The 12,892-nt window shown below is 38.5% G+C and overlaps 1 protein-coding gene across 8 annotated transcripts in view; it reads right to left on the bottom strand.

Moving 5' to 3' along the window:
• Positions 1 to 12,892, bottom strand: part of NAV2 (neuron navigator 2) — a 525,889-nt gene that overhangs the window by 182,289 nt on the left and 330,708 nt on the right. For all 8 annotated transcript variants that reach the window (XM_077929540.1, XM_077929535.1, XM_077929536.1 and 5 more), the window contains one exon: positions 2,748 to 2,865. In XM_077929540.1, the coding sequence (XP_077785666.1) occupies positions 2,748 to 2,865 (118 nt within the window). The remainder of the gene's footprint in view (positions 1 to 2,747; positions 2,866 to 12,892) is intronic.

The raw sequence follows: 12,892 nt of genomic DNA, 5'->3' as shown, positions 1-12,892 counted from the left end.
AATGTCAAAGTTCTTCTCTTGTTCATTCTAATTTGTGCTAATGGACTTCTTGAGTGTTCAGCTCACTGCTATTTCATCCATGTGGGCGACAAGACCATATGGATGGATCACTAAAGGAAATAATTAACTTGACAAACTGGCAAAAGTGGAAGAAGAGCAGGAAACGCTCCAGTCCTGTGAGCTGCAGTACATCCCTAGTTTCTGCAGATCGCAACCTGAGCTGATGATGCCAGCAACATATGGAGCTTTTATCACTACAGTACTGAGAAAATAAATATACCCAGCTTATTCAGTTGCAATAATCTTCAAGGTTAATGAGGCCCATGCTATTTAACAAACAAGTGAGGGCTGGTTTATGCAACCAAGTACATCATTTGATTTCTCTAGAGTTGCTCACTGTGCTCCTCATATAGGCAGACTGGAAGCTGCATGTAAGAACTGAGGCTCAAAAACAACACAGTATGCTGAGTGCATAGCAAACAGTTACCGGTATGTGTCTTGCTTTTCTTAAATTAATTGCAGCTGTAGAGAATCCCTGATTTTTTATCAAGAGCACAGCATCCACAGAGAGGAGGTTTATCTCCCCCCAGTTCCCCAAGAAAATCTACTCTGGACAGCTATGGGTTATAGTAAAAAGAAGTTTTATTTATTTCATTAAAATTATATACCACTTGATTGTTTAAAAAAAACACCTCAAAGTGGTTTGCAGAAAGAATAAAACAACGAAATTATCAATAAAAACTGTTAAAAGTAACAATTTTAAACCTTCAAAAATATTGACAATCAATATTGAGCCAAAAAAACTGATTAAAACATGTCAACATTCTGAATGTCTGCATAAAAAAGGTAAAGGTACAGACCCCTGACAGTTAAGGTGAACGACTCTGGGGTTGCAGCGCTCATCTCGCTTTACTGGCGAAACCAGAGCAGCGCATGGAAACACCGTTTACCTTCCCACCAGAGCAGTACCTATTTATCTACTTGCACTTTGACGTGCTTTCAAACTGATGGGTTGGCAGGAGCTGGGAATGAACAACAGGAGCTCACCCCGTCATGGGGATTCAAACCGCCGACCTTCTGATCGGCAAGCCCAAGGCTCAGTGATTTACACCACAGCGCCACCCATGTCCCAAGTCTGCATAGACTTGCATAAATAAAAATGTTGTTGGCAGGCACTGAAAAGAGCTGGTGTGTCTTCCTGGCGTCAACAGGCAGAGAGTTCCATAGTTTTGGTGCTGCCATGCTAAAAGGCTGATTTCTTACAAATACAGAATGAGTATTATGTGGTACCTGTAACACTCCAGATCTGCAGATCAGAGTGGTTGAATCTGAAAATATCTTGCAGGTAAACTAGTCCCAAACTGTTAAGGAGTTGAAATACTAGCAATAGCACCTTGAACTTGACCTAGTGACCAATCAGCAAACAGTGCAGATTTCTGAGTGCAGGAATTATATGCTGACAAGGTCTCACTCCTGTCAACAGCTGTGCTGCAGCATTCTGCACTAACACCAGTTTTTGGATCAAATGCAAGGGAAGCCCAACATAGAGAGCACTGTGGTGATCCATTAGTTCCCATCACTGTTAATAAGAACTACTTCTTCATCTTTTACTAAAACTCATAGCTGGACAGGGGGGATTTCTTTTTGGGGGAGACAGCAAGGGAGACAAAGGATAAACTTCCACTCACAGCATGCTGCAATCTCAAAACCAAACAAACAATCAATCACCACTGCTGCAATTAATTTAAGAAAAAGAAGAAACATAGCATCAAGTATAACAGCTACTTTGGCCCTGACTCTATGAGGAAAAAACTTTGTATTTGAAGTGATATGAAATTTCTATCTTATATTGATTCTGTGATTGAAGGTGTAATTACCAAGTGATGAACTTGAATTTGTGAACCAGAACTTAAGAGTGCAATCCTATGCATGTCTGCTCAGTTGTGCCACTGAATTCAATGGGACATCCCCAGGCAACTGTATAGGATTGTAACATTAGAAACTTACAGTATTTTCAAGGATCTGCTAGTTCTTGCAGTTAGAGCTCTGCTTTGATTCATATAACCTCTCAGATTTAAGTTTATTTTTTGAAAAACTGAAATAATAATAATAATATAATAATAATAATTTAATTTATGAATTGCTTCTTATGAAGCATCTCAAAGCAATTTCACAATCCAGAATAGAAATGTTAAGAACTCTGTGCATAAACACTACCATCTAATACCCACTTCTGAAGCCAAAACTATAGCAGACAGCTAGCTAACTCATCAATTATTTCAATATTAATCAAAAAGAAAAGAGGAAATAATAAAAAATGGAATGCTCAGTAGCAGTTATTTAAAAATCCAATGTGACTATTATAAAGTGTGTCATCAGCTTCTTTTTGGCTTTAGTTGTGTGCATGATATACTGCTTTGACAGATCTTTTCAGCAACAAATAATTACCACAAACCATTCCCATGATTTTTTTAAAAATCCAACTAATAATTACAGCATGCATGCCCATAGCACTATCTATATGATTTTAGAAAGATTTCCCCCCAGATAATTATTATTATGAACATTATATCTGACTTTCTAAGCTATTGTGCCTTGAATATATGTGTGCACTGCCTTTAAAGGGCTGTTTTGGCCCTGCAAAGCAGCAGAAAAATATTTCATTAAACATACTTGCTTTTTCACAGAAAAAATGCTCCTGATGAGACGATTGTGGCTGTGATATAACAAAAGGCAAATTTACTTACCTACTACCTGGATGATTTCAGCCAGTAAAACTCCGTCAGTCACATCTTGTTGCAGATCTTTTATCAAACGTTTATGACCAGATTTTGCTAGATAGTGATTGGCCCAGTCTGTATAAATCTGTAAAAAGCAGAGAGGGGATTAAAAGATACGTATTAATCACAGTGTCTAATTGGCTTTTTAAACCATAATTTTATCAAGCAAACTAGCTAAAGCCAACCACCAAGGTTTGCAATCCCTGGACTATAACGTTTCTCTTCTTTTTCCCTGAGCTGATTGAAACAAAGTTAGCAACATTAAAATTCAAGGCATTGTGCTAATCAAGTATTCAGCTTATTATAGCAGGTCTTTCTTGTATAGAGAAATTTGACATCAGAGCTGGAGGAAACTAAAGAAAGCTTCTAAACATGCTAAAGCCTGAATGGGTTATCAGACATGGAACTAAACAGTCTGCAAGAGAGACTGGGCTGAATTTCTCTATTTATGCTAAAGAATTCAATGTCCTAGTACTGAAAAAGCTGAAGCATATTTTTTGCAGCAAACATTAGACATTTTTACATTAAAAAAATTCTGTAAATGATCCACAGTATTTTAAAATCAGTTAGGTTTATTTAAATTGCTAAAGTCTTTTTGGATGCAGATAGCAAGAAACCTAAATGATATTGCTATTCACTTTACATGTGAAACATTCTCCTTACACATTACCAGCTCACAGTTCCAAAGCTGGTATCCCAAATTAGATTTGTGAAACATATATCCCATTCATCCTAAAATAACCTCATATATCTATGGATATCTTCACTGGTAACGCCTAATATTGTTTCTAAAGGATTTATATATTAATCCTGAATATACTTTGCAATTTTTCTATGTAAAGACTTCAGAAAGAAATTGGAAAAGTTCCTACTTTGATAAAATTCATATCCAAGTTATATTCCATTTTTTAAAAAAATATCCTATGTATGAATGATATAGCCATTTTTTAAATGGCTGACAGTACTGCGCTAATTGGTGACATAACCTGAGTAACCTTTGTATGGTAATTCTATCCTGCACATAAAATATAAGACATTTGCTTGCATTAATTTTAAGAATGCAAAAGCACATATAGACCAGAGACGAGATATTTGATCGTTGCAGAGTTATATTGCATGTTGCAAAAACACTCTTAGGGAACAAGCTCTTTTAGTCAAGAAAGAATATTGTGTTTAAACACAATTCTTCAAAGAAAAAGTCAGCCATCTTCACACCCCAGAAAGAACCATGTGGCAGGGGGCAGACTGTGGTTGTATGGCACCCTGAGTGTTGCAAAATTTGGTGCCCCCCAATATTTCTTATTTTCATGCCCTCCTTCCTCTCGCCTTCCATTCTGCACCCCCTTGTCTTGGCACCCTGGGGGGGGGGGGAACGGGGACGGACCACCAGCACCACCCTAAATCCAGTGTTGCATGGATACACTGGCAACTATCTGCATGTAATGGTAAAATGTGCTTTGGAACATTTATAATGACATTGAAGAATTCATTGGTAAATGCTGTCCAAATAACAGTAATTCATCAGATCTAGGCAGGCAGGATGAATGATGTTTAGCAGGTCATTTCATTTTGTCACTGCTATGATTTTCATATTTTTAATCAAAGCCGCCCCTGCCCCCTTCATGCAAACCATCCTCTTGTCATATCACTTTTACATCACTCTTGGAAACCTAGTTCTTTAATGCACTGGAAAGATTAACTAAACGCAATACCAAAAAAACTGCTACTAATAAAGGAGTTGATAGAATTACAATGAACAACTTTGTTATTTAGTTACAAACTCAGATAGACACAGAATGCTCAGCATACTGTATTAGCCAAAAAGAAAATAGTTTAGATATGAGCTGATACAGTCTAGAAAAGGACAGGGGAAAAGCTACATCTTGACACATTTGAAAATGAGAATTGTTATTAATACCATCCATTTGCTGAATACAAAATTATTCGACCATATGCATATTTGAATCTAATAGAATTATTTGTAGTGGAAGGAAGAGATGTTGCCTGTGTTTTTGCTTTACAGCACAATTCTATGAATGCTAAATTACCAAGGACACAGCTCATTTTAAGCAACACCTTACTTTACATGAATTGCAAGGTCTTCTTGCACGCATTAAGCTAATTATGGAAGCATTGCCGAATACAGGCAAGAGATTGCTTGAGTTTGCAGCTTCCTCCAGTTTTGCAAGACCCTAGGAATTTCATCAATCTAGCCCTAGCTCAGTTATTGCAGAAGATAGCATCATGTGATGCCCAGCATTTCCCCATTGTCCATTGATAAACCAGTCAAAATCTGCATTGCAATTAACAAGTTCAAGTGTCTGAAAAGATCAACAAATAGATAGACACAGTGACAGAACTGGGAATATTATGCTTATTACTGTTTACAACAACAACAACAACAACAACAACAACAATCTATGTATCAATTTTTAACAAGACATTAAGTAACTGAATCTAGTCAAAAACTCTGAAGCATTGCACAGAGTTCTGAAAAAGTGTTATAATGAACCAAACCATGACTTCATCAACCCTGGAACTGTCCACTCATGACTGGCAGTGCAGTCCAAAGTCTCAAGTCCAGACTTTCTCCAGTTCTTCTACCAGAGATTCTTTTAACTGGATATGCAAGAAATTAAAATTGTGACTTTCTGAAGGCAAAGCAAGTGCCTTGCCAGCAAGGGACAAGCAAGATTTGAGAGTGGCAGTTTCCATTTCTAGCTTACTCTTCCCATAGTTTCTGTCTACCACCTCAAGTGCTTTCCTCCATCCCAGTCAAGCTTTCAGGTAGGGCTGTAGCTTATTGATAGCGCATCTGTGTTTGCTGTTCCATGCTTTCCAGATTCAATCCTTGGAATTTCTAGGTAAGGCTAGAGTAGACTCCTGTCTGAAATCCTGGAGAGCTAGATGTTGCTGAACTACAACTCCCATCACACCCAACAAGCATGGCCAATGACCAGGAATGATGGGAGTTGTAATTCAACAACATATGGATAGCCAAAGGTACCCTGCACCTTCTGTAGACTAGTGGTCTGGCTCAGCAAAAGGTACCTTTCAATGTTTCCCTTGTTCCTCGGATAATGAAAGTGGCTTAGGCTGGCGGGGGTGGGAGGGCAGGGATGGAGAAGTACTTGGGGAGAGGAGCTATAATTGGCAAGGAAGGACAATAGTTTACTTATGCTCCAATTCTGGCTGTTCAAAACTGAACCCTGTGCCTCTGCATGATTGCTGTCGTCCAATATGGACCTTCTGTTCCCTGTAGATTTTTTTCAAATGATGCTAAAAACATGTATTCATGGATTAAAAAAAACTACTATTAAATCACAACAGTTGCCTCTAACACATATATGATGAAAGAGCTATATGTGAAAAAGAGTTCCACGCACACCCTTTTCATACTCTGGGTTTGAATTAGGGATGTGCCAGGTCAATATTGTTTTTCCAAATATAACCCAGCATTTTTCAGTTCACTGCTGAAAGACTAAAGACAGAGCAATCAAAGTTCTGACAGATGACCTCATAAAGTCAATATAAACAGGACACTGCCTGTAAGAAAACAAGAGTAAGACCTAAGGAAACAACTATATTCTAAAATTCGGAAGCTTAAAGGCACAAGTTGGGGAAAATATGTAAGGGTGGCTGTCAAACATGTGGCCTTGTCAAATGCTTTGACTGTCACACACCCACAACTTTTGGAGGGCCCAGAACAATGAACTGGTTATGACAGGTGAACTGGATTTATTCAGTAGACAAAAGACTCTTCTATCATGTGCACAAAAGTTCCCATGGAAATTTTGTTAAAAACTAAGCACATTTATTTACCCTTAGTTTCATCAAGCTGACAAACTCATTAATCAAGCGCTGAGCTGAACTTCAATTTCTTAAAAGCTTAAAAGAGTGACATGATAAATGAGCAAGAGGCCCGCTCAGGAAATATGCTTTACTTGACGGGAGAAGGGGTGGGGTGGGGAAAGAAACCTACCAAACCATGGTTTCACTTGAGTAAACCTCCACTGGGATCCTGGTCACTGGGACTTTTCATTTTAGAGAAAAGGTGAGTAAGAGGCAGGATGACAGAAATGTATAAAATAGTACAGGTAAGGAGGCAGGGGATAGACAGAAGCTTTTCTTCATCTTTCTAGAACTTGTGGACATTCATTGAAGCTAAACGCTGGAAGACTCAGAGCAGACGCAAGAAAGTATTTCTTCACAGAGTGTATGGTTAAACTATGGATTCTGCTTCTATGAGAGGTAATGATGGCCAGCAGTGTGGGTAGCTTTAAAAGAGGATTAGACAAACTCATGGAGGATAAAGCTATGAATTGCTACAAGTCATGATGGCTATGCTCTGCCTCCACTTTCAGGCTATTATGCACCTGAATAGCTGCTGCTGGAAAGCGCAGGAGGGGAGAGTTCTCAGGTCCTGCTTGCAAACTTGTCACAGACATCTAGTTTTCCACTATGAGAACAGGATGCTGAACTAGATGGGCCTTTGGTCTCATCCAGCAAGCTATTCTTTTGTCTTTGTTCATACAGATGAGGGCTGGGTTATAAATATTTTTAATTAAAAAATAAATCAAGAACAATTAAGAATGGTTTATACACACATAAGTGCAAAGCAAAAGTGCATTTGGAAGCTCCTTTGGAAATTTTTATTTGTCACACACAACTACTTTCTGTAATGAAATGCCTGTGTTCCTGACTTTGCTTCTCATTGCCAGTTACTAACAATGAAATGCATTTTCTTCTGCTGTCCCTCTGAACATTTTCCTTTGAAGAGATGTTTGTGAATCAGACACTCATGAGTATGACTCAAGGAGATACCACAGTAACAGCTGAGCACTGTATTTTTGATAGCAAATACCATAATTAGAACTGACTAAAGAGTGTGCTCCGCTCCTTGATGGCTGACAAGGTTAGTCACAGAAAAAAAGCCCCGCAAAAGAAAAGAAAAAACATGTGTTAAAATGCAGTGCCTCTCATGGTGCTATCTAAAACCACAAGGGACTGTTGAGATTCACACTATGCTTAAACTTAGCATCAGCACTCTGAGGTGATCCTCACAGGAACATTCACATTTCCTGCTTGTCACAATCTCAAGTGCAAAATAAAGTGTAAAACACAGCCCTGGTCAAAACTTAATTTACCTAAAGGGCAATTTTAAATTGGGAGTGAGAGATGATCCCTCTGCCTTAAACTCCCACTCCCTGTTGCCATCAAATTATGAATCTACAAGATGCCACGCTTGTCTCAACTCCTTTCACTCTCAGTTGGCGCTAAATAATCCTCAAGGGGCTAAACTTGGCTTAGGAACTTCCAGTTACTTGACTCCTATTTTAAAGTATTGCCAACTGGTACTTTTGCTTTTGAATACCTTGCTGCTGAATCATATTTTAATGTCAATGTTCTCTCAGCTGGCCTCTTAGTTGAGTAATGTAGTGCTTAAAGTGTTGGATTAGGACGTGGTATGCCAGTGTTGGATGGTATATCAAATTCTCACACAGGCATGATGAAGTTCATTGAGTGATCTTGGGCCAATCACTACCTTGCAGCCTAACCTGCTTCACAGGGTTACTGTGAAGAAAAACAGGAAGGGGAGAGGTGGGAATTTTGTTCTTTTGAGTGTGTTTGTTCTACTTGAGAGAAGGACACCTTCTGTGAGGGAAAGTTGTCTTCTCCTGAATCCAGGATTCCTCTTAAGCCCCTGCCACAGCTTGTTCCCCTTTCACAAAGAGAAGAAGTCATCTGGGGAATGAAGGAATGGGCCCCTTCTTCTGAAATTCCATTAGGAGACTTTCTCCATGCTAAGTGTCCTCTCCCACTTGAGCAAACAAGACAACCGCTGAGGAATGATGGAATAACAATATAACAAGTAACTGTGCTACAATTTTTTGATTAGTTCTTAATTTTTAACATTTATTTAAACTTACTTAACTAATACGCTTTTAATTAAACTTGGGGGGGAGAAGCCAAGTGACAGTATTGTCATGTTTCAAAAAATGATATAGGCTTGCATAATTTACAGTCTAACCGTTTTTGTCATACAGAAACACTGGCAAAATCTTATGATCAAATTGCACTGGTTGTGTTACCCCCAAGCCACTCTCAGAAGTCAGCATAACATTTCTAGGTATTTGGGCAAAAAATCCCAATACATATGAAGGTATTAGATTCACCTCTGAACTAATTTCAAACTTCTGTGCAGATGTGTGCTTATGAAACAAAAAATTATTCCATACACTTTAACACAGTTCAGAAATGTGAACTTCCTTACTGCAATGCATCTTGGGTCTTAACTTCTGTCCTCAACAAAATAGGACTCTCGTATGTATTTCCATTATTCTTAATACTCCTGGGCATCCTCCTCTCCCCACAAACCAGGTACTTTATGCTTTCCATATACCTCATTGATTTATTTGACTCTGCAATTGCCTTCCTTGCACAGGCTTCTGAAGCATGGGTGTATAAAGAAATAGCAGTTACCCCTTTTTAAATCTTACTCATTTTTTAAAATTATATCTTTTTTGCCTGCAGGAATTTGAGTTCCTTTAAAACTTTATGATATTTAACAGTGTACATATTCTTGCTATATGCTGCTTGTATTTGTTATAGAAAAAGTGCAATTCAAACATGTGTAGCAACCTTCACTATCAGAATAAGCACTTCCAGGTATATGTGCACGCAATCATCTTTTATTTTTATTTTTAAAGGGTATCAGAAATAGAAACTTGTCTGTATAGATGGAACACATGCCTTGGGTGAGTAGCAGCAATACTTTTAACTGCCTGAAGGATTTTTTCTGCCTCCAGAAAATGATTTTTTTCTGACCTCAGAGCCAGTCCAAGACATTTAGCAGCCTGAGGCAAAATAAATAGTGCTTCCCTTTACATCAAGGTATATGATAATAATCAAAGCCAGCCAAGTTATTTTGACATCTGAGGCAGAAAATCCCACAAATGCCACTCCCGCTGTAAAGATACAACCACCACACCAATTAAATAACTAACAATATGTGACATTTCTCAAGGCTCCAAATCAGCTGCCTGAAGCAGCTGCCTCCCTCTGCCTAATGGTAGGGCTGGCCCTGGAAGCCTCTTCTCACATAATTCTCTTACAATACAGCTTGCATGCATTAAGCTAGCTTTAGAGTCCTCATGTATTACTCCTTTAAAACAAACAAACAAATCTGAAAAGCTTATCTGAAAAAGGTCACAGACAGGAATTCACAATAAACATGGAAACTGAATTTCAGAATCTCAAACAGACAACATCAACCTCAGGGTAACACCACAGTAATGAGAACAAAACCAAGCTACGAACTGCTTACTCTTTTATAGTGATCATAGGAAAATTTACTTCGCTCACAAGCTGGGACCCGGAAATTCATACTTATTGGCATAATATTTAAAAGGAAGGTAGAATATCCATTTACAATGCAGCCTGCTCTTCTTTGTCAAAGGATGTACAGTGGAGGGTGAAATATATGCTGGCATGTGAAGCCTCAGTAGTTAATTTTAGTGGAGGTCATGAATGCACCCTGATCAGATATTCTTACACAGGAATGTTTGCTGCATTAGTATACCCACCCTGACACAGCTCATGCATGTCTCTCAGCCCCCATAACCCTGTCACTGCCTCCTTTTCTTTTCAGTCTTCTTCTGCATAATCCTGAGCACCTTTTAAAATATCATTATTCTATCATTTCATAACATGTATATACTGCTTGATTGTAGGAAAAAATCTCAAAGCGATTTTTTTACAAAAAAGCTAAAACAAAAATTTCCACTAAAAAAATTACAACCATAATTTACAACATCCAAAAGGTTAAAACTGCAATCGACTAGACCTAAACAAATGAAAACTTGTACAAATGTTCTAAGCATCTGGTTAGGCTTTTCTAAATAAGAATGTCTTCATCAGGCACCAAAACAATACATGAAACACCTACTGTTTTGAGGAGAATATATCCAAGCCAGTAAACATTTCATAGCTGTGAAACAGTACAGCACATGCCAGCCCCAAGATATTACATTAAGAAGTACATGAAGTTGTTATATCCAATAGTGCACCAATGACCAGTTATTTGCCTTTGATTTTAATGGGGTGGTGGCATACACAGATTAGATATATTAAACTAGCACAGCTCACAATTGTTTTACATTTAAACAACGTAAGTACAGTGGTACCTCGGATTACATATGCTTCAGGTTACATAACCTTCAGGTTACAGACTCCACTAACCCAGAAATGTTACCTCGGGTTAAGAACTTTGCTTCAGGATAAGAACAGAAATCGTGCTCCGGCAGCGCAGCAGGAGCGGGAGGCCCCATTAGCTAAAGTGGTGCTTCAGGTTAAGAACAGTTTCAGGTTAAGAACGGAACTCTGGAACGAATTAAGTACTTAACCCGAGGTACCACTGTACCTGTGTCTTTAAAGGCAATAATTCAGCTTTTGCGCAATTAAAGACAACTGTCTCACTAGCCCCACCCAAGTGGGAGTTACAAATCCTACTAATTATGTGAAGATGGACTAGAGTAGGCCATTTTTTCAGAACATGACAACAACAAAAGTATTAAAACCAAACACCAAAAGTCCCTTATTTCTGAAATGTTCATCTAACTGTGAGCAGACAAAAGAACTTTGTATATAGACCTTTGATCTGGGGATGTGCCTATGTTGTATTACCAAAAAGATGGCATATTGCCATCTTCAAGTCGTAACTCGTTCTCTAACATCTTGGATGATATTCAACATCACATTGGTGAACTTCTGCTCATGCAATGGAACTTCTTCTTCCTCTCCTTCCCAATCTGTTCTGGAGGTCCCCCATACTCTAGAGCACAGATTGAGGAGGCACATGGAGGTTACAGGAGGGAGGAGTGGAAGATGAAGCCCTGTTGTATGAGCAAAGCCCATAGACACAATAAGATGCCACCCTTTTTGCACTTTACAAGTGTGTTCTATTAGAGACACTGTCCAACTTCCACTGTCCAACTTCCACTAATTTTATTGTAGCTGAATTTAATGAAGCTCAATTCATTGCAGAGTCTCTCAGATAATGTATAGGAGCACATCAGAGGAAATTTTATCATGTTGTGTAACACAAGTTTGACTGAACTGATGGAAACAAGATTCAATAGAGATGAATTCTACAGAATGCACTGTTGAGATATGAAAAGAAATTCAAAAGTTTACAATACCCATTCACAGATGCTACTCTGTACTTGGAAAAGCAAAAGACAGGCCCTGTAATGGTACAAAACTTCTACAACTCAGTGTTTAAATAATGTAAATGTTTAAAAATATAATAGAAATTTTCATTTTCTCCCTAGACAGTTTGATTGTATGGCTTTGAGCTCCATTAAATAGCATACATATATTAGTTTTGCACTGCTCTACTACACAGTTTGTAATCAGGTGTCCTTTGTTTTGGGTATATAGTCCTCCATTTATCTACCTTACATTGCAATACAGTGAGGAATTGCATTTGAAATCCCACCAACTCAAGTTAATACTGCCATCAAATATTTCCAGCTGAATGCCTGCTGCTAAATAAGAGGGATTTGATATTGCAACAGACTGTCAGTTGATACGGCTACCCTCCCACCTGTTTTCACCCACCCTTTCTATAATACTTCATCCTCATTTTTCTCTTCTATAGTTCTCTTACTCCCGCTTCTCAGTGGGAAAGTCCTTTATAGCTGTCCTTAAAAGAGACAGGAAATTCCCTCTTAATCAGGATAGATCCCTTCTGCCTCAACAATCACAGCCTGGTGCACAATCTAACTCCCTCACACAGCCTCCTTGCTCCCCAAGGAATGCATGTTTCGAAGAAGAAAGGGGGAGGCAACGTTGTACCTGAAGAAATGTTTCAATCTGAAATTAGTACTCTGTACTTCAAGACCGTCCAATAAAACCAGCCACCACATTTCTTGCTATCTGTCTCTACCTGTTTAGACTGTAGCTTCAAAGAATTTGGAGCACAAAAACATTTCAAAATCCATGTTATCCTGTTAAAGCAGAAGTCTGCAGCCAATAAAGCCTTAGCAGGCAGCGAGGCTCATGAAGGATTGGAGTCTGGTTCAACTCCATCCCCCAATGAGACTCACTGA

The sequence above is a fragment of the Podarcis muralis genome, chromosome 1 (genome assembly GCF_964188315.1).
Source record: "Podarcis muralis chromosome 1, rPodMur119.hap1.1, whole genome shotgun sequence".
NCBI lineage: Eukaryota > Metazoa > Chordata > Lepidosauria > Squamata > Lacertidae > Podarcis > Podarcis muralis.
The sequence above is the reverse complement of the archived record's forward strand: the minus strand, read 5'-3'. Positions and strand labels throughout refer to the sequence as shown.